This window comes from Dryobates pubescens, chromosome 15 (genome assembly GCF_014839835.1).
Source record: "Dryobates pubescens isolate bDryPub1 chromosome 15, bDryPub1.pri, whole genome shotgun sequence".
Classification (NCBI taxonomy): Eukaryota; Metazoa; Chordata; class Aves; order Piciformes; family Picidae; genus Dryobates; species Dryobates pubescens.
Window position 1 is genome coordinate 7,075,119 of NC_071626.1, and position 22,296 is coordinate 7,097,414.

Here is a 22,296-nt window from a genome sequence, read left to right on the forward strand (position 1 = left end):
CAGAAATGACAGCAGAATTGAGGCCTTAAAATACTGGGGCCTCAGGTAGTAATTTCCTGATGACACAGCACTCTCGGTTCACCTCGGCAGGTCAAGTCCCAGTGCAACAGCACACGTCGTTAAAGCGACAGCTCTTTTGTCTGTCATGCCTTCCTGCAGCAACTCTCCTCCCCCTCTCTAGAGTCCTGTTTCACTTCTTGTCAGGACCGTGGAAACGAGATCAAGAAAAGGAGATTCCCCAAACCTAAACAAGTGCATATCTTCTCTATGATGCTAAACTGAGAGGATCCAAATTAGCTTCAAATTGTAAACAGTAAGGCTTCAGTTTCAGCAACACTGCTGAGGTCAGAGACTCTTGCATTGCTCTTCCTAATTCTTTACTCCCCTTGCCAAGTATCTAATGTCTAGCTACATGTGCATGTCCCTCAAAGGATTCCTTGTCCCCTGGAGCTGCTGGGACTTTAAGAAATTTGCACTCCCAGAGCAGCTCACCAGGAGATAAGCACACCATCAGACAGACTACACTTTGTATGACAAATCTGCATCAATTACATCACTGTAGTTTCTCCATGAGCATTATGTTAGCATGGCCACAGAAGTTTAGTTACTGCCTGTCCTTGCTGCCTTCCCCCCCACACACACACTCTTTGACTGTGAGTTTATCTATCTTCACCATGTCAGAGTGGCAAATACACAGATTATCTGAACATCTAGAAAGCCACTCAGTGTCTTGTACTGCTGCAAAGTCAACACACTAAGCATTAACAAATTATTTTGCTGCTTATGGATTTAGGCTTAGGTTGCCAAAAATATCAGGCTCATGCACGATGACAAATTTGCATGTCTTGTTGTGTGCTCAGCAGCCAAAACCACAGGGGTGAACAAAAGCCTATCTGGATCTTCAGCTCTGTCTGGAGGTCCAAGATACCTCCACTCTCACCAAAAAGGAAGGGAACTAAGGTTCTGTTACTCTGAGGAGGCTTGTAAGGCTGAAGCAGCAATATTCTCTTCTGTGCAAGTCCACTGTTTCTGCTGTCTGCATACAATTATTTTTCCACACAAGTGGTTTTATTACAGCACTCCCAAAGCTGCTGGCCTTCCACCACAACTCCCAGCTCAAAATGAATTTGGTACAATTAGTAGCACTCCTGCAGATAACGCTGAAATTGATTTCTACAGCTGGAACACCTTGGGCTTTCAAACAGCACAGCAGGGAGATGGAGAATCGTCAGGAAAGACATACATTGCTACTACAACAGCAAAAAAGCCATATTTAATATGTAAAAAACACTAATTTCTTCTCCCAAGCACAAGTTTATAGTACACTACCTATGCACCCTGTTCATGTAGGGTAAGAAAAACAAAGTAAAAGGCAGAATTCAGATAACCTGAATATCCAAACTGTCACTAACTGTAAATGAACAAGTGCTAGGACCAGTTTACCAACATTATACCTGCAATCTCAGATACATCCACTCTGATCCCAGCACAAAATGCAGAATAAAAAGCAAAACCACCCAGGACTCCACTGCTTACTAAAACTATCCAATAACCATGTGAGAGTAAAGACTTTTTCCTGTGGGAGTTAATGAGATCTTTGTTACTGGCTTGGGTGGGAGCAGATCTTGGCAACAGGTGAAAGATTAAGCTTCTAGGGAATTTTTAAACACAACCCCCCCCATTATTCTAAGGAGATATATGTAGATCAGAAGACCATGTACAAAAGCAATACTGTATTAAATGTTGCACAGCATTTATTCATAGTCTGTCCCCTATGTAAAATAAGATGACTCTCACTGCCCATCAACCTCATGAACAGTTTATATAGATTCCAGGCCAGTACTGTGAAATGCCAGTTTGGTGTCAGTTCACACTCTAATGAATGTACAGCTGCACCACAACCTGCTCCCTGCAGTGATCTGGAAAGGTGCACTCCCTTTATTCTCTCCCCTGGGAGATGGTCCCTTTATGGCTGGAATGGGGTACATTGCTATCAGGCACACTTACGGCCTCCACAGAGCATGTCCCAAGGCTACAGAACTTCAGACTGAGTCAATTCAGCATCTTTTAGTATTCAAATTGAGCTAAGAGAATATTGGTCTTCTTATGACCACTATGAGAATGTACCCAAGCTATCATTGGAGAATAAATCTTACAAAGAGTGACTGAAGGAGCTGGGGCTGCTTAGTTTGGAAAGGAGGCGGCTGAGGGAAGACCTCGTTGCTCCCTACAACTACTTGAAAGGACATTGTAGAGAGGCTGGCGCTGGTCTCTTCTCACAGGTAATTAGTGATAGAACAAGAGGGAGTGATTTAGACTGGACATGAGGAAATTTTTTTTCACTACAAGAGTAGTCAGGCATTGGAATGGGCTGCCCAGGGAGGTGGTTGAGTCACCAACCCTGGATGTGTTTAAAGGTCGTTTGGATGTGGTTTAGGGGCGAACTTTGTAGAGCAGGGCTATCGGACTTGGTGATCCTGAGAGTCTTTTCCAAACTGAATGTTTCTGTGACTCTGTGATTTCCAGATAGGATTGTCATCCTAGTCAAAGAAACAAGATTATCTAAATTACTTGTTCTGAGTGGAGCAGAGAGCTCTGAAGCAGTAAGCTTAACTTCCTGAGTCTGCACAAACCGAGAATGGAAGTCAGCATTGCCCGTTCTTTGTTTTGTCTGGCAACGCCTGCACTTCTGGAAATGGTCACTACCTTTTCCTCTATCTTTAAAGATGTTGCTTCTTAACAAAACTAAAAATGCTTCATCTACAAAAGTTAAGCCTCACTCACCCTAAAGTGCAAATTGTCCAGTTTTGCAACCCGTAGACACGTCAATCGCAGAATGTGCAAGTCTGCACCGTCCCTACAGGGAAGCACAAGAGTTGGCTAACAGTCTTCTCTGAAAGAAAGATCTCATGAACATTCACTGTTCATTTCTATTGTGTAAGGTTTTAATACCACAAGAAAGAAAGAAAAAAAGGCCAAAACAAAAAAAAACCTAATAGAATTGCACAGTTACAATACCCTGAAGCTTGGTGATTTAAATGGGAAGGGTGACTTTCAGAACAGAAGATTGGACGTGGCCCTTGGAGCCATGGGTTAGTTGTCAGGAGGTGTTAGGCATTAGGTTGGACTTGATGATCTCTTGAGGTCTTTTCCAACCTGGTTGATTCTGTGATTCTATGAACAGCCATTCAAAAACAACTAATTTAGAAATGATAAATGCAAAGAGAACTGCTACATTGGCATGCTGTCAGGGTTGGTTGGTATTTGTTTTGGGGGTGTTTTGTGGTGGTGTTGTTCTTGCCTTTCCCCCCCCCCCCCCGTCTGTTTGGGTTTAAGTGATTTTGTTTGTTTAATCCATGATTTGGCTTTTAGCACCAAAATAAAACAACAACAAAGAAAAACCACTCACCCACCCCAGTACACACCAAAAATATCAGTCCAAATGAGCAATACTCGAGGCAACAGGGAGCTAAACTCTTCATCTATTGCAAGATAGTACCCCAAGATTATCTCAGAGCTTTAGAATCCCAGATTGCAATAATACACTAAGTATACTTTAGTAACCAGTAAAAAAGTTAAAAGCTTTTATTTTTTACTTCTGAATATATAGTGCATTAAAAAGAATAGGTCAAACCCTGCATTTAATGTATATGCTCCTTACAAAGCTTAGGCCTTCAAAAGGTTAGTTATGAATTCTGGGGTTTGAGACTTTCATTATGTAAACCTCTAATGAAGTTTACAACATTAGCTGCTTTGCACCGTTTTTTGTTTGTTTCCCCTCCCTTTAGTTTGTCTTTCTGCTCTGAAATAGGGGTGGAATCTCCTTGAGTAAATTGCAAAGTCAAAGTACTCGTTCAACAAGATAGTGTTGAGCTTTTGCTGGTAACCAGTTGTGCTGCAAAACATTTGGCACTTGTGCTTCTGAAAGCTTTCATAGTTATTTTTCTTGAAGCATATGCTGTTTATCAATCTCCAGGCATAAGAGACACTCCTGTCTTACAAGCTCCATTTTGGCTATAAGCATGGCCCTGTACTAGTTCCCCAGAAGTTAAGCACTCTACTTCTTTCCCACCAAAAAATGTAGCTCTTAAGTTTCCTTAGTATCAAAGAGTAAAGTCTAGGTATGCTGATGAAACTCTTACAAAGGCAATTCCACCTAATTCCTTCATCTTCTACACATCCCTACCCAAGCTTTCAGCCTGCTCTCCCACACCAGCACAAGGGTCTTGATACTTAAGCTGCCTGTTGTAACTGTGGGAAAGCACTGGCTGTTTCAGTTCTAGAAGACAGATGGACAAAGTGCTCTTTCACCACCACAGTCATGCATTCAAGAGACAGAAAACTGGAATATGGCAGCTAACAGCCACTGTTCTGCTGGAGCTAATAGGTGTTTGTTAGCTTCACACTGCCAAAAGACATGGACAGCAGCAGCTCAGACTAGCACCATTGCCATGATTGCTAAATCATTAACAGAAGTCTTGTTTCAGCAAGATCCCATAAAGGAAAGAGAGCCTCATGAAAGAAAGAAGTAGTCAGGTTACAGCGGTGTAGCTGTGCAGCAGGAAAGCAGCCGAAGTGTTTTGCTATGACATGGGTCATTTGGTTGAAGTTCATTACCGCTCTTTGCATGGCACACTGTGGTGCTTTCTGGATTGTGCCAATACATCTGCTGTACTTTTCTGCTCTGGAAGTCTCACACACCACAGACTGCTGTTTTCCCAGCATCTTTAATTCTGCAGGCACAAGATGCTAACGCTGTACCCGAAGTGAGCTGCAGTATTAAGTAAAATTCATTCTACTGCAGGGACACAAAAAAAAAAAGGAAAAAGTCTTAAAATATAGCAGTTCTTTATATATATATATATATATACACACAGACACTTTGATTTAAAACTCCCTATCTTCTTCCACTTGAGTGCCAAAACAAAGAGTCACTATTCACACAGGCTGTCAGCAGACTTTGAGACATGAACTTTGAGTGTCTTGACGAAACCCCAATACGTAAGCTTACTGTAGTTCATAGTTACAGTGAGAAAGACAGATAAGAAAAGCCATATACAGGATTAAGGAGACTTTGCACTTTTCATCATGCCCAGCCCTGGGTAGTTCAGATGGGGTACTTGCAGACAAGCAGGCAGGCAGGGTCATCGGTCAGTTGTTTGTGTTGGGACACCTCCTAGATTTCACTGCTCACTCTGAAGACTGCCGATTCGTGTGTGCTTTTTAGTTTCTTTGTTTCTAAAAGTCTTTAAAGGTGCATCACTCGGAATCAGATAAGTCACTTTAAACAAAGCAAAGTGTTAAGTGTGACAATTTATTTGTTAACACGATTCCCACCATCACCACCACACACCACCCTGGGAAAGAAAAGCCCCTGCTGAAAAGGTGACAATTTGCAGTGTGCTCGAGAGGAATTAGACCAATGCTGCGTTAAGAGCCACTCAAATTAAGAGGTAAACAGAGAGGGAGAATAGTTCCAAACATATGTTTACTTGAAGCTTTCTGGATTAGCCTGCTTCTCCACTTCCTTTAGAAGTCAACACACAATTGGTCTAAACTCATATAGCAGTTTCCACATTAAAAGACAAGCTAGGCAAGAAGTCTTCAGTATAGAAAAGAAACCCCCACGTTTTGTTTTGGGTTTTGATACACTTTTCAGATTTCAATAGGGGAGCTGGAAACTAGCCTGAACGTTCTCTGTCCCACATTTACTCCCTAATATAAATATTAGCCCCAAGAAGCGTAGCTTAAGAGGTCTGACACAAGCACTATCTTAAGATAGCTTCTCTTGTTAAGAGGACTTCTAGACATATAGTTCTGTTAAAGCTTCTGGTTCTTGCAGGTCATGGAGAAGGTCCCAACATCACACACAACATATTTTTTCCTTTAACACCACATACTGTTGAAGCAGTGCTTGGTGCTGAGAATGGATTATTTCCAAGAGGGCAAGTCTTGTGTGCTAATTTTGTCACAGGAAACGTGCTGGAGAGAGAACCAGCAGGCGTGGAGAGACCAGATATGCTGCTACAGAGGAGACAGTGAGGTCTGCTCGTGTTTGGAGTGGGTGTAGGTTGTGCCATAGAGTGTTCACAAGGCAAAGGAACAAAACTCTCTCAAGATCTTCTAAAGTAAGGTGCAGTAAAGTAACAATGGCTTGTTTGCTTCTTAAAAACCAACCTTCTTCCACAGCATAAGGTACTGGCAATTCCTTAACAGACAGGACTCAAGGTTCAGCCTACTAAGCCAGACCTTTCTAAATAAGCTCTTAATTCTCAGCTAAGATTCTGCTTTAGCAGAAGTTCAAGGGGGTAGTCCTTCTAAGGAAAAAAAGGAGGAGTGGTGGCAGAAATACATCCTAAACCCCACAGCAAATCATTTTCTCTGTGTCTGTAAAGTAAAAGATCTCCTACTGTTCTCTCTCCTTGATTTCTGGAAGTTATGCAGGGTAAGAACCAACCAAAATGTTTGAGCAGTATTTTAATCAACACTGCACTGACTCTGGTCTGCATTAACCTCAAGATATCTATTATTTTATTACTTTTTTTTTAACAGGAGGAGTATTTTCCTGTCCTCAAGGTTCCCCTACTCCTCCTCAACAGGAATAGAGTTCTGTACATCAGGTGCTTTCTAGTGCCTCGGAATAGGAGGGGAAACAATTTCATAATGCTGCCCAGCAACATCTACTTGCATCTTAAAATTGTGTTTCACAATCTGACTGGGAGTGGTGGTCAGTGTGGAAAAGAGCAGGAGTTTAGAAAAAGAAAAGAAAAAAAAGTGCAAAAGAAGGGGGGGAAAAAAGAGCAAAAGAAAGGGGGGAAAAAAGAGCAAAAGAAAGAGGGGGGAAAAAAGAGCAAAAGAAAGAGGGGGGAAAAAAGAGCAAAAGAAAGGGGGGGGGAAAAGAGCAAAAGAAAGGGGGGGGGGAAAGAGCAAAAGAAAGGGGGGGAAAAAGAGCAAAAGAAAGGGGGGGAAAAAGAGCAAAAGAAAGGGGGGGAAAAAGAGCAAAAGAAAGGGGGGGGAAGAGCAAAAGAAAGGGGGGGGGAAGAGCAAAAGAAAGGGGGGGAAAAGAGCAAAAGAAGGGAAAAAAAAAGAGCAAAAGAAAGGGAAAAAAAAGAGCAAAAGAAGGGGAAAAAAAAAAAGAGCAAAAGAAGGGGGGAAAAAAAAAAAGAGCAAAAGAAAGGGAGGAAAAAAGAGCAAAAGAAGGAAAGGAAAAAACTAAACCAAGGAAAGTGTCCTTGTCTCTTTCTCCACTTAAAATGGAGATTAGAACAGACAGCAAAAGCCCTGTCCAGTCAGGAGGGATCCACATCTCCTCCAGACAGGCGACTCTGTTCTATTGTATGACACCAGGAAATGCTCTATCAGCACGAAAACCAAAGCTGTAAATACAGACACTAGGATCTGGGGCAACACAACGACCAAGAAAGGGCCTGAACGAGTTGTGCCAACAGAAACAGGGTGCGGGCTATTTTTTTTGTTTCCTTGTCTGTGTGTAGATGCAAAATGGCAAAGCCTCCTCCACAAACTTTTATTTCTGGGAGTCTCCACAGAAGGCAGAGAAGTCTAAGAGGCTAAACCGAGGAGCCCTAACAAGGAAAAAGGGGGGGTGGGGGAGGAGGGGTGCTTACAAGGGTCCGTATCTGGTCTCGTATTTAGAAACAATGTTCTTGCACCGTCCCACTTCCTTGCGCAGCTCCGCCACCTCCGTCCGCAGGGCGGTGTTCTCCTTCTCCAGGAAGGCAGCCCGGATGGTGATCTGGTTCTCCTTCAACCGCCGAGCGTCGCGCGAGCGCTTGGCCGCCACGTTGTTCTTCTTCCGCCTGGTCCAGTACTTCTCGTCCTGTAGCAGCCGAGAAACAACAACAACAAAAAACAAAACAGGAAAGAAGGGATGGCGGCCTGACGCCTACGCGCGCGGGACGCCTCTTTATTGAGCCGTGGCGCTCCCCTGAAGGATCTCCTCCGCGGGGTTTGCGGCGCGCCGACGCCAAAACGCGGGCGATGCGCTGCTGCAAGGTGTCGTCCTTATGTCAGTCTTGGTTTGGGACAAACCAAGCGGACACGGTCTCAAGCTGCGCCAGGGGAGGTTTAGGCTGAATGTTAGGAAGAAGTTCTTCATAGAAAGAGTGATTGGGCATTGGAATGGGCTGCCCAGGGTGGTGATGGAGTCACCATCACTGGAGGTGTTTAAGAAGAGACTGGATGGGGCGCTTAGTGCCATGGCTTAGTTGATTAGATAGTGTTGGGTGATAGGTTGGACTTGATCTCAAAGGTCTTTTCCAACCTGGTTAATTCTATCCTATCCTATTCTATCTTATCCTACCCTATTGTATCCTATCCTACCCTATTCTATCTTATTCTATCCTATCCTATCCTACCCTATTCTATCCTAAACTGGAGAAGAGAAGTCTCTGAGGAGACCTAATTGTGGCCTTCCAGCATTTTAAGGGGGCCTACAAGAAAGCTGGTGAGGGACTTTTCAGGATGTCAGGTAGTGATAGGACTAGGGGGAATGGAACAAAAATAGAAATGGGTAGATTCAGATTGGATGTTAGGAAGTTCTTTACCATGAAGGTGGTGAGACACTGGAACAGGTTGCCCAGGGAGGTGGTGGAAGCCTCATCCCTGGAGGGTTTTAAGGCCAGGCTGGATGTGGCTCTGAGCAACCTGATCTAGTGTGAGGGGGCCCTGGCTATGCCAGGAGGGTTGGAACTAGATGATCCTTGAGCTCTCATCCAACCCTAACAATTCTATGATTCTAACTAGGGAGATTAAGAGACTTGGCTAAGATGTCCAGCTGCAATGCTCCTTTTATTTAGTTTCAACAGAGAACAACCTGTTGTGTGGTGCGAGCTGCTTAAAGATGGATCAGACATGGTGCTGGGCAAGTATGTACCCTGGCCTTTCAAAAGTGCAGTTGATGACAATGCAACTTGATAGTTCTACTTCTGATTTGTGTGTATAGCACAGTAAGTTGCTCCTGCCCAGTAATTATCTCATGATACCAAACCAGCAAAGCAGCAAGAACGGCTGTTGACTTGCCAGTTCTATTCTTGGCAGCGCTTCTGCCCAGTCACGTAGCTATAGTGTGTGAGCTTTATGTTGGGGCAGAGTCAGAAACTTTGATCAAGGCCTAGAGGAGTTTGCAGCAATAAATCTGTTACCTTTTGCTCATCTGGGACAAAAACCTTCTTGGCTTTTTTAATCATTGGTTGTGGTTTCAGGTCCTCTTCAGTAAACTTGTGCTTGCGAGGATTGAAGAGCTCACCACCAGGCACGCTGGACAGCACTAAATCAGCAGGGTCGGGGTTAAAATTCACCTCAACTTCTACGCAGTCAGGATCAATGGGGCTGGGAGTATTTCTCTCATTTTGTGGTGGGGACTCTGGCAATAACAGGAGAAGTTACAATAAATTCAACAGGATTTGAAGAGAATTAATTAAGAAGCCTAACTGGATACCTCTGTTTATGACACTACTGTGGGCAGTATTTAATCCTATTAGTTGGTGTTTCCCTCTGGCTTTCTTGGTGCTGTACAGCTGCTGGTAAGAGAGAAGCTACACAGTACAGTTTTGTAATGCAAGCTCTAGGAACATATACCAGGCTTAAAGACTCCAGCAGATAGATGCAGGACAAGAGTGATCACTTCCCTGGCAAAACCAACATGCTTTGTGCACCTTCCCCAGAAGCAGCAAGCAAGAAATTTATACCAGCCCCAGTTTTGTGCCAGAGAAAGACTTAGGGAAACCAGCTTGCTCAAAGACCCTGTTTCCTGGGTCCTTCAAAGGTCAGACAATTGTATTTCCAAACAAAAGAGTAAAGGTGGGTTTGTTACAAATGTTACTTGTCACATGGAAATGAATGTCCCAACAGACTTGTAATGGGTTGGGGCAGATCCCCTCCCCACCACAGGCAGACTACGACAAGACTGTCCGACACCCACGGTGTCACATGGGTTTTGTTGTATTTATCTGTTGCTTACAAACTCCACACGCATGAATTGCAGATGTCAGTGCAATTTGAAGCAGTGATCAAGGAATGTATTGTATTTTTTTTCCATATTCCACCTAGAACAAACCCCACACTTTATGTCTTATTGAAGGAAAGCCACACGTTGCTTCTCTCCTGGGGATCCACTGTAAAGTCTGCTCATAAAACAGTACTGCCAAAGATCAGGGGCCATCATGTTTAACCTCAAAACGTAGGGCAAAGTGGAGCTGCTAAATTCTTTAACAGAGAAGATCTCCATACAACAAATGAGAAGTTTCCTAGTACCGTTTAAGTGCCGTTTTGTTTCTTTGTTCCTCCATTCCCACTTCAAAGCACCACAGCGCATCAAACCGCATCATTAACACACCTTTTCCAAGTGCCTGTTCTCACATTTCACAGGCTGGCGTGAAAAGATTGCTTCATTGTTATCTGAGCCACAGTAAGCTCAGCCATGCAGATCAAACCACCAAGGTAGCACAAATGGCTTGTCACAAACTATCAAATCTGTTGTAAAATTACCTGAGAAACTATTCTCTCAACATGTTCAGCTTCTCACTAGATTAGCAACACCAAGAGGGCAAATACTTTATGTTGGTGTTTCAGCTTTTCTAATTTCAAGACAGGCACAGACTGCACTCTGGGAGACACTCTGCTCATTTTTTTTCCAGGAGGGGTAGAGGGAAAGAAAGAAGAGGCAGCACCTTCATGATATTGACACCTGGACTGAGACTACATAGAGCATGTTTGTGCTATTTTACCTTCCACAGCCAACACTGACAGGTTAGCACATCTCCTTTTTGATCTAAAGAGGCACTTTTTAATATGAGAACAACAAAAAGTCCCTCAAAGCTTCATATTATTCCATCTACCTGTGCTGGAGGCTGCTTCAGATTGCTGGTAAACTGCAGTGGAAGAGGATGATGCAGGAGAACCAGTGGAAGCACTGGCAGACTCTTTTCCTTCCAGCTCAGCCACAGGCAAGAGCGGATTCTGGTTCAAATCCAGGTGAGTAGGGCTGGAAGGAATTCCATTCTCCAGCAGGAACTCATCCAGATCCATGTACTCCAGGTGGAAAGATTCGCCATCATAAGGAATAGTTTTGTCCCAGATGGGTGGCATAAGGGAAGCCGAGACTGCCATAGTGCTGGCAGCTGCTGCCTCATCTTCCTCAAGCTTTATCTTCTCCTTCTCTTTATCTGAAAGATACAAGTAGGTCAGTGTATGTGCTGCAACACAGGAGAGACTCAAGGCTTAAGAGTCTAACAAAATTCCTATGAAAGGAAATGTAGTAATCTGTATTTCTGCCTCATGACATGACCTGAAAAATCAGATGTTGCAAGGCAACGTTCATCTGTTCACCTGTAACTCAGCGTGGAACACTCTGACTCCCTGTGATGGCCAGACCACAGACATTTGGGCATCCTTGAAGACCAGCATCTTCCCTGTGATAACTTACCAAAGTGTGGTAATTGCTTCTAGCTTATTGTTAACTCATCACTGCAAAACAGCCTGGTTTCCACAGGCTCATCTTGGAAGCCAGCAAAAGTGAGTGTCCATAAATAGGATTACGTAGGAAGCCATTAAGAAAACTCCTGAGGAAGCAGAGTAGTTTCTGATATGTACAAAGGAAGAAGGTGCAAAAGAATAATCCAGATACAAACGAGAAAGGTCCACAGGACACCAGAGACCTGGATGTCTACTCTTCAGTATTTTAGGAAGCATTTCTTTCTGAAATGACTCAGCATGTCCACACAAAGCAGTAGCTCCAAATGCCGTTCGCTATAGATAGCTCAGAGTACCTACACACCATTTTCACTCTTTGGGGAGATGTCTAATAAGGCTTACTCCCACAGCCCACCCCCAGGCCACAAGAGACTGATGAAATTTTATCCATTTACTGTGCTACAGTGCACATATCACAGCAAAAAATGTCTGTTTCTATGTTCCCCATAGCTACTGCATCTTAACAATTGTCTGGGACACAATCCAAGCAGAAAACTCAAGTTATGGAATAATTACATAATTTAAAAGATAAAAATAAGCTGGCAGAAAAGAAAAGGGGGGGAAAAAAATAAACCCCAAGCCATTTTCCTGATCCAGTTCACTGTGTAGCCATGCAGTTCTACCAGCACTAAGCCAGCACTGCCATCCAAAGGAAAGGTCACCAGGGATACCCAAACCAACAGCAAATTTGGTCTCACCATGGAAGCTGACAAATACTCTGCTCAGTGGAAAAAGGACTCGAGAGACATACACAGTTTGGCTCTCCAGTGTTCAACACAGGTTAGCCCAAGTAAAGGCACAAATCTTTGGCACTGGGGCTTTCAAGACTGCCTACAGTATACTAAAGGATGATTTTTTTTTTTATTGGGGGTGAAAGAGGGGATGAAACTCTACTCCAAATCAGAAAAGCCTATTAACATAAAAGCTGTTCTAAAGGAACTGGCATTCCTTCCACTGTTGCTTTAGCTGGTGTAGAACTGAAAGCGCTTTTTATGGCTTAAAGAACAGTGCTGCCACACAAAGCAAATTATCATTTCAATCTACCATACTCTGAACATTTTATACTAAAGAAGGATTTTAAACTAAACTGCTGAGAAAACAGTCACCAGCCACTGACTTGGGATTAAGAGTAAACACCTAAGGAAAAGGTTAAGTTCAGACCAGTGGCTCCTGGACCTGAGCTTTGTTAACCATCACCATGCAACTTTTGGCCTTCCCTTTTGCTGCTTAACACCACTGCTTCTGAACTGTCATCTCCCAACTCTTATTCCTGCTATGTAAACTCCTTTTGTGCAACCTTCCTACCCTTTGCTTGGGCAAAGCAAACAAGCAGGTTAACAGTCATGATCCAAACAACCAGCGTGTTTCTAAACAGCTCCCACTTGGAGCTAGTAAAGAAACAACATCTACTCCACAGAGAAGACTGATTTTCCTTGCTACTGAAGCACACCCCCACCAAACTGGGACCACCATTTTACACCCAGCTTGTGACTCGAGGATTATGCATTTCCCCAGGGTCTGCATGGTGCCCAGCACAACTATTAGGGGGTGTGGATGATAGCCTAGTAATCACTAAAACAAATGCAAGTCGCAGTAATGAATTACTCGTAAAGAACTTTATTCTTGTAATCAAACTTGGGGCCCTTAAGTCAGAATGTAAACTAAAGAAAAAAATAATAACCAAAAAATCACCATTGGGGAAAAAAACCCAACAGCATTCCATTATAAGCTGTGCTGATTTAAGTGCAAGCCAGCAGTGCTTTTGTTGGCTAACATCTAATGCAACATCTCCGACAGATGAGAGAAGAAACCTTAAGTCATTAACAGAATAAACACCAAGCTTAAGGATGTGTTTGAGAAGGTGGATGCCAGAAAGGCTGCACTACTGGCATACATGGCTCTTCTCAGAGCTTTCAGTGCCTTTTAGATGCACACCATCATCCTGCTGTCCTTCAGTAACCTGAAAAAGACTGTGGTCCCTCCAGCTTCTTTTTGCTGCTGTCCCTGCCTCGGACCAGACTGGATCCTTCCTGCACATCTGAAATGTTTTGTCCTTTCGCTACAAGTTGACAACTAGCAGGCGCTGAGCGCCCAGTGTTTTTGTTTAGCTATGCTCTCTCTCCCCTCTCTCTTTTAGCAGCAGGATCTGAAACAAAACAGCAGAAGTTAATATGCATCTTGGGTGCCCCATGTACCTCAAATGTGAGATGCAGAACTGTTGTATGGGGATTTTTTTACGCTGACATTTTCACATTGGCTTCCTTTCAATTAATTGAATCTTTCTTTCTGCTACACAACATTCTGCTGGGAGCACGCTAATTAACTTCTTGCATTTTGAGGGGGAAGTTTCCACCTGCCCCAGCACAGGGACCTGAACCATTAATTCTCTAAAGATATTTATAGTGTAAACAGGTATTACCTGACAGCAGAGCTGCAGTATCCTAAGAGGCTCCATTTGCAGTGATTCAAGGTCACCCTGATAAATCTGGACCGTACTTCTGCAGCTGGTAGCTCATGTCTGCTTTAGCCCCCTCATTCTGCTACTGTGACCTATTAACTAGGCTGTACATCTGCTGGTAACAGAGAGGTCACTAGTTTATGCTAAGCAATTTAGGCAGAGCATTCCAATTCCTGAGCTGTTGGAAAAACTGCTGGTTTAGCCAAAAGCAGCAGCCAGGAAAGAGCTTTATTCCACATCCTGTTTTTTCCCCTCTAAAAAAACCACCCCAATAAACCAACCAAATCCAGTCCAAAAGACGTTTTGGCCATAACTCTCAAGTGCTATCCCAGCCACAAACAGAACAAACACTTCTTTGACAAAGTTCCCCTCGTCCATCAAAAAATATTGTCAGATTATCCTGAAAACGCTATACAGACTGAGGCTGATTGCTCCATAAATCCTTAGTTCCACTTGTGGCAATGGAACAAGACAGGTTACAAGGTTCTGTATTCCTGATGCCCATTACTGTGATGTTTGTCGAGGCATTCCTCCTGCCACAGCAGCTCACAACTGGTGAGTAAGGCATCCTTTGAAGAGTATGCAGCAGCTTGTTATTAATAGGAAAGACCTACACTTCTGCTCTAGAATATTAATTCTCTTCCCTTACTCTACAGGATTTTTAATGTAAAAAAACATTTATTTATCTAATCCCTGTAATGACAACAACTTACAACAAGGCTGGCCAGATCATGCTTGGTATGTGACAGGGCATTCAGGATGATGGCATGTAGTTGGAACTGGATGTCCCCCTCTGCCGCTCAGAAGGATTAGAAAAGCCTGCTTGCTTACTGGGTAGTCAAATTACCTACAGCAGCTGGAAACCCCACAGGTAGCTGGTGGAGACTATAAATGGACACCGCAGCTAGCTGATACTGTTTCTCACAGAGTAAGACAGAAGACTGCAATTTTTGTCAACGGGCTCTTCAGACAAGAGGCACAGGGGCTCTTCTCAAGAAAGCTTGCTGGAAATGCACCGCTGTATTAAAGAAATTAGTGCTTAACATTTTGGCTGTCACTATACCGTGAAGGAACAGAAAATAAACAAGGATCCTCTGAAGTCAGTTGAGTCACAAGTCTACCTCCCTAGCACAGGTGTTCTATTGTCTCGTAAATACGCAAACAAGAAAAAAACCAGCAGAGATCAAAATAAACAGAAAGCAACAAGTTCCACAAAGCGCCAAGTGAAACAGTACAGAAAGCTATGGAAAAATTTTAAGCATGAGAACAATCCACACTTCACCACAGCCTGAATGGAAAGGGGTAATGGAGATGCAATGGACATACTAGCAAGCGTTAGAGAATCGAGCTGAGCACCTTCCCTAGCTGGAACAGGGGCAAGGGTAAAAGATAAAGGATCAGATGCTTCCAATTTGACCCCCAAAAAAATGCACCACCTCAACATCATATTCAGTTTTTAAATTCTACATCTCCATAAGCCACACCACACAATTCCAGACAAGAAAACCGCCCTTAAGTCTAAGTTACCACAACCCAGTCAGCTACCATTGTAGGTCCTACACTTGAGCTGAAATCTTTCCTGCTAACACTATTGCCTTTAACAACAAAAGAAATCCCATAACGTTGTAGATTCAAGATGCTACGTGCTGCAGCACCCTGCACCATAGCAACACAACTAAAACCTTTTATCAGAGGCTGACTTTTTTTTTTTTTTTTAACAGAAAGAAGAAGAAAAAAAAATACTTGCCAGCATCACAAAATGGATGCATTCACACAAAACTGTGCCACATTAGACATACATAAAGTAAATGGAGCTTAACCAGGATCCTCGCTGGGATGAATCTGGCCAACCTTACTTGCACTGTGGTCTACCCTGGATATTGCCTGATGTTCCAAAAAAAATTGTTTTCAAGATTGCTCCACATAAGGACTTATTTCATTAACCACCAGCACACTGGACATTACAGCAATGCAGATGAACTTGAGCCTTACTTAAACAGAATACAAATAAAATCAAACTGATACCCAGAAAGGCAAAAATACTACCAGATAAGCACCAGCATTGCTATTTACACAGCCGCTGTCTGCACAACCAGGGGGAGCGACAGCTCCTGCCTATCCAGGATTGCCCTTATGGATTATAACCAAACCTAATCTGAAGGGATCTGCTGTTGATGCACGCCATACTGCAACTTTTCAGCAACTAAGGTCAAGAAAGCCTCGAAACCTTTTCATTGCTACTCCCAACTATGTGTCTGAAGGTAAGGGACGCTCCAAACCTTCTGAAATAAAGCCAGCGTGGCACGTCCTGACTTCTACCTATCCCTCGCACCTGACCCGCTTTATTTTGCCCAGCGCAGGCACTTCAATACCCCGTAAAGGTCGATCCCAGCTGCTGGATTTCCCAGTCGCATCGGGTCGCTCGGGAGACCCGGCCCGCGGTGCAGACATCGCTGCCCTGCGCCTCTGAAGCGGGGAGCCGCCCCAGCTGCAGACCAGGGGGCCCAGCGGTCGCCCCATGAGGCCGAGCCCTCCCTCCCGGTTCCAGCGGGCCGAGATCCCGTGCTGACTGCACTTGGCACGGCCGGCCGTAGGGGGGCGGAGGACGTCAGGCCCGGGCGTGCGGCCTCTCCAGCGGGTGCTCACCCCCCCCCCCCCCCCCCCGCACACCGCAGCCAGTCCCACCGTGACCCGTCGGATCCCGCCCTCCCAGGCACGGGGCGGGCAGACGGCGAGGGGAAGGAAGGGGGAGGAAGGCGTAGGGGGTAAGCTGAAGGGTGTCGCGCGCTCCCGCCGCCCCCGCGCGCGCACCCCGCGCTCACCCAGGCGCGCCTCCCGCGGCGGGTTCTCCATCAGTTTCTTCAGCACTAGCGGGAAAGCGCCCGCCAGGCCCCGCTGCTCCTGCTGCGCGGCGGCCCCCGCGCTCCCCCCGGCTGCAGTGGGCTCTGCTCCTCCCGCCGCCGCCGCCTCCTGGTGCGCGGCGCGGCCGGGCATACTCCCCGCGAGCCGGCGGGCGGGTTGTCAACGGTGGCCAACGGCCGCAGCGCCCGGCGGGAGGCTACGACAGGTCCCCGGGAACCGTCGGCAAGCGACGAGCACAGAGCAGACGGCGGGCGAGAAGCCCAGGGCGCAGGCGCAGCCAGCTGACGCCCGGTACCTGTTTCAATATTCATGAGCACTGGCACCGCCTGCTCCTCCCCCTCGCCCCTCCGATTGGCCCTCGCCGCTCTAGGGGCGGACCCGTGCAGGCAGGCCTCGCCCTCCCCGCCCCTCCGCTGTCGGCGCGGGCACGCGCCCCCTGCCTGCCGAGGCACGTGCTGAGGCAGGCTCCGGCTGGTCATTAGCATGCGGCGCCCCGCCCCCTGCCCTCCCCACGCCTCCTCCCGGCGCTGCGTCACCGCCAGCTACTGCTGAAGGCGGGGGTGAAGCGCGCGCGCGCGGAGGCGGCCCAGTAGCGCCTGCCCCGGGGCGCGCGCCCGCTCCCCGCCTGCTGCGCGAGAGTTGGGAGGAGGGGGGCTCGTGTCGCCTCTGCGCCTGCGCGGGCTCCCTGGCCTGTCCGTTACCGGCCGAGGGTGGCCCGTGAGGGTGCCTGTGCGCGGCGTTTGCCGGCCGCCTCCACTGCCTCAGGGCAGCCGGCCCGGGCCCGGCTCGGGGTTCAGAGGTCGCGTCACTGCAGCGGTTGTCGGGGTGTGCGGGGCGGGAAGCCCACCGGTGCCCAATCTCCGCAGGCGCCAGCGCTCCAGCCGGTCCCTTAAATATCTTCGTTTAGGATCCCGAGTTCACCTTTCCCTTATGACCTGGATTTCATCTCCCCCTCTCATACATCATGGCAGCAGCAGCCGCCGCGGTGTGCCCTATCTATAACGTTGGCAGGGAGAAGGCCAGGCCGCTGGAGAGGGAGAGCCTCCCCAAGTTTCATGATCACAAGCGATTCCTTGTGATTCCCTAGCCAGTCCTCCTTTTCCAGGAACGAGGGTGTCGTGCTGAGACTTCAGCTTCTGAACGCACAAAGGGAGCCAGTGTTGCCAAATTCACCCCCAGGAGCACAGCCGGATACTGAGGAGCTTCTGCGGAATGAATAAGCTCGCAGACGTGACAGACCCTACAACCGCAAGCTTCCCCGGGCAGCAGCTGCTGCCTCTTGCCGCAGCAGATCCGCTGCATAGCGCTGCAAGCAGGGAAAGGAAAGGGTGCGCAGCCTCCCTGGGATGGCTGTCTGCACCCAGCAGAGCCACAGGTGAGAGCTGTCCCCCTCTGTGCCAGCAGAACAAGGACTCCTTCTTCCCAGGTAGACATCGAGGCATGCGCTTGGTTCAGCGGCCCCTACACAAGCCTCAGACGTTTCATTTGGGTTGCAAGGCACAATTTGATCTGACCCTCATTGATAAACCCTGATGGTCTTTGTCACACAAAATCAGGTTGGAGTTCCTCCCCATGCACCCCAAGGAAAGGAACAGATTAGAAGTTGTCTGGGGTATGTGCTTCCACTGTTGCCGTACTGCAATGAGGACCAGGGGACATCTCTCTCCAGTCTGGGCAGACAGGGAGCTGCTCTACCTGCAAGCTACTACTGCATAGGCTGGGAGACTGAATCTGCTGCCTCCTTCACAGAGGAGAGAGGTGGGACTCCTGAGGCAACTCCTGCACATGCTGCCAGATGGAGAGCTTGGCAAGGACCGCTTTACTCATACAGGCTGGAACAACATGGCCTAATGAGTTCTTTATCAGGATTGATAGATAAATCCAGCTGTAAGAAGTAGGTAGAGCAGGTCATACTTTGCTACTCCAGGACTGTCACTTGCTCTCTTATGGACTCTCTCTGCCTTGACAAGCTCAGCTGGCAGAAGAAAAAAGCACATGCATGAAAGGGAGATGCCACTTCATGCAGGGCAATGAAACACAGATGTTGGACCACACACTACAGAGACAGCACACACAGCTTGGCAAGGGGCAGTGGGCCCACAGCGATGCTTTTGCCTGGGAAACAGCTAGTAAGAGGTGGCAGATAGAGAGCACAACCTAGTGAGGTCAGAAAGGAGCAGCTTCTAGGAACAGGGTGATGGGACCTAGCCAAAGTTGGGCAGGCTGCAGGCTCTCCATTCAGTTATGGCTCTTCATGGCCGCTTTGTTCCATTGTTGTTTATGCTGGAGGCCCCCAGGGGTGATGCTGTGTCTCAATACTGCACAGCACTCCTTCAAGGAACAGGCTCTGCTTGCATCCCCCCCTGCAGATCTTAATGGCAACAGCTTTGCTGGGTAACGTCCACATGAATGGAGGTTATTAAAACCACTCAGCAGCCTTTACTCCAGGGCTTTTCCCTTTAGACCAACCATGTTTTTACTCCAGCACATTTCCACCCACGCTCCACTGTGCTGTTTGTTCTGTACCACCACTGGGCTGCGATTTTGCTCGGAGAGGTTTTAGCCTGTATAGTGTTAACTGCTCGGCCCAAAGGCGGGAGGGAGGGAGTTCCTGGGGAACATTCCTGTGGGTTCTCTTTCACATCACACTGCTGGGGCATCGGCTCTGTCCTGCCAGCTAGGAGGGAGGCTGCTTGGAGAGCTTTTCCTCACTGCCTACAGGGATTAGGGGCTCAAGCCACTGCAAGCAGGAAGTGGCCACTGCACCATCAGCTGTACCTTCTTGGTTAAACTGGGATCTGTCTGGATTTTTGTAATTTCTCCCCTCTTCTTTCTCAGCTACAGAGCAAAAGAGGACAATGAGATGGAGGAGAGGAATGCAGCAGTCTTGGCTGTTCCTGCTTGGAGCCTTGTCAGTGCCAGATGATGCAAAACAGCCCAGCTCTGATGCAGCAGGGAGGCAAGTGAGAAGCAGCCCAGCGCTAGGCATAGGGTGGAGGGGATGCATACAGCTAGCCCCACTGGGAGGGTTGGATAGCAGAACACATTTCAGACCACATTCAGAACACATTTCAAATCCAGACAACTGGTGTGTAGGTATGGAGACCTGCAAGGTGAGAACTGAGCTCTGTGGGAAGAGGGCTGTGAGAGGAACGGTGGCCTGGGGAGTGAGGAAGCATAAGCACTAAGGGTTTCAGGAGTTGATGCTGAGGGCCAGGGTGGACCTGGAGCTGAGGAAGAAGGCTGCCACAAAATAGCACCCTCAGCTGCCAAATAAGCCATGCTAAGACTAAATTATTCTCTCTGCAAATCACTGGTCTCCCCTGTACCCCCCACTCCAACTCTTGCCAAACAGATGAAACTTCCCAGCACTCCTGCCTTGGATTAATTCAGTCCACTTGGCTATGGAGACCAGAGATCCCAGAGAAGCAGCAGCAGAGCTTAGCCACAGCAAGGCTCAGCACTACATGAGCCTCCCTTGGCCATTAGTGCCTGCTCCCAGCCAGGTCCACTTTCTACCTGGGTATCAGTCAGCTCAGAAAACATGCCCTGGTCCCCACACGCAGCGTCATACTGTACGATATGTAAACATAGCAGCCTCGGTGAAGGAGAGAGCCAGCAGCAGAGCAGTGTGACAAAATGAGCCCCTTAGAGGGTATGGCAGCTCCCCTTGCCCTATTAACCCCCTTCCCATGGGGAGCTGTGTGGGGCCACAGGGCTCATTGTATTCCAGCAGGTGTAGGCAGCTGCCTTTCCTGAAACAAATGCTTTGCTGCTGGAGCAGCAGCCTTTTCTCTCACTGACCCCCTGTAGGAGCACACATGCTCCCTTTCCACACTCTGCATCTGGCTTTTCTGCTGCCACGTCCTGGAACATGCTGCCCTTCAAGGCTGCAGAACCATCTGCATGTCCTGGTAGCAAGTCATGCTACCAAGCTCAGTGCATGTTTGTTTCTGTGAGTTCAACTCACTCATGCCTCGACACGAGCTAGTTGAGCCAAGGTGTTCGCACGCACCTCTCCAGCACTCAGCAGTGAACATTAAAGCACAACAACCAACAAGCAGCTTGCCAAGGGCATGTGGCATCCTACCCAAAACTGGAGCCCTCAAGTTGTGGGATGGGCATTTGGAATTCCATCAAGAGCAAAGTGTTCAGCACAGCAGAAGCCCAGACTAAATAATCTCCTGGGCCTTTTCCATTTGTTTTGGATGTGCAGGATGCTGCACAGAGAGCAGGAAAGCCTAGGAGTACAGAATTGTTCTTGCAAAGGAAACACTACATTTGCTGTGTTCCCTACCCCAGCATTCCACTGGTAAATAAACTGCAGCACCAAACACAAAGTTTGCAGGGAGTCAGCCTGCCCTGGACGGTCTGCATCTGGAAAGAGGCAATGTCTGGAGACTCAACAGTCATTAACCATGGGACAACCTGGATGGCAAGCCTGGAAGTTGCTCCTATGTGAGCATGGAGATTTGTCCCCAAGCCTTCTCTGTGCACAAAGCTTTGAGGGTTTCCAAGAAGTAGCTGAGCATAGAGATTAAAAAGGATCAGGAGCTCAGCACTCGACTGATTTTGTAATCAGCTGGTTGCTGACAGTTTTTCTCCTAGCTGTACAACACACAGTGTGTCAGAACTCTGTCTACCTTGGACATTTGAGGGAAACACACCCTCGAAGGGCTTGCAGCAAACAAGATCTTCTGCCCCCTTTTTACCTTGCAACTTGAGGAGGGGAAGGAGAAATCAAACCAGAAACCCTAGTGTGCGTTCCCTCATTCTTACCTGTCATCTTGTTGGTCCAGGGTAAGGAGTACTCCAGCAGGGACTTCAGGACTTCTGGAAAGTCCAGGGCAGCAGGGCCCCCGGGGCTGTTGCATCTTGACATGTCCTGTCCTGGAACTCCGCTAGCACGGCTTAAGGGAGGGCCAGGTGCCTGGCCGCCAACGCTACACCCTGCTCGCCTGGGCGTTGCGAGAAGGGCTTGGAGGCACCCGGAGCGGGCTTGCCAAACTACTCTGGCTGAAAAAAAAAACCAAGAAGGAAGGGAAACAGCCTGGCGGAGATGCAGTTTGCCCGGCTGTCTTCACCTCCCCCTTTCCCACTCTGAAGTGGCCAATTGTGGAAATAGCTTGCAGCCTTGCAGGGCTGGGCTGGGCTGCTGGCCAGCGTGGTTTTACAGGACCTCTCCCAGCCAATCCGGCAGCAAAGAACTGGGCCAGTTATCTAACTTTGCAAAGGCAGCACCCATTTCCTTCCCAAGGTGTTATAACAAATACACACATTGGGAGGGTAGGAGTGAAAAAAGGCAAGTTACGAACATCAGTTGCAAATGCAACAGGAAAGAGATCCTCTGAAGGGCTCTGGGGAGGCTCCAAGGATCTCTAAAGCCGTGCAGGCTGCCTGCTGGAGATACAAACGCTGTGTGCATCTGCCTGCTAACTTAGCAGCTGTCTGAAATGCAGGTAATGACGCTGAGTGCATGTCCCTTC

At 47.3% G+C, this 22,296-nt stretch overlaps 1 protein-coding gene across 4 annotated transcripts; it reads right to left on the minus strand.

The window, feature by feature from the left end:
• Positions 1–3,783: 3,783 nt before the first annotated feature.
• TEF (TEF transcription factor, PAR bZIP family member) lies at positions 3,784–21,892 on the minus strand. 4 transcript variants are annotated; one of them, XM_009902462.2, is made up of 5 exons: positions 21,590–21,815; positions 10,857–11,183; positions 9,162–9,382; positions 7,626–7,837; positions 3,784–5,281 (listed from the first exon to the last, which is right to left on the minus strand). In XM_009902462.2, exons 1-5 carry the CDS (start codon positions 21,690–21,692, stop codon positions 5,260–5,262), a joined length of 885 nt encoding a protein of 294 aa, XP_009900764.2. In that variant the 5' UTR covers positions 21,693–21,815; the 3' UTR covers positions 3,784–5,259. The 4 variants fall into 4 exon arrangements, with proteins under 4 accessions (XP_009900764.2, XP_054024103.1, XP_054024105.1 ...); XM_054168128.1 differs by lacking the exon at positions 21,590–21,815 and adding an exon at positions 16,771–17,022; XM_054168130.1 differs by lacking the exon at positions 3,784–5,281 and having other exon boundaries at positions 7,204–7,837; positions 21,590–21,892.
• Positions 21,893–22,296: the final 404 nt, after the last annotated feature.

Coding starts and splice junctions, on each gene's coding strand:
- TEF (XM_054168128.1), bottom strand. CDS start 16,942: ATGCCCGGCCGCGCCGCGCACCAGGAGGCGGCGGCGGCGGGAGGAGCA. Junction 7,838..9,161: donor TTGTCCCAGATGAGCAAAAG/GTAACAGATTTA, acceptor CGGCTGCTACAG/GACGAGAAGTACTGGACCAG. Junction 5,282..7,625: donor GAGACCAGATACGGACCCTT/GTAAGCACCCCT, acceptor CTTTGTTTAAAG/TGACTTATCTGATTCCGAGT.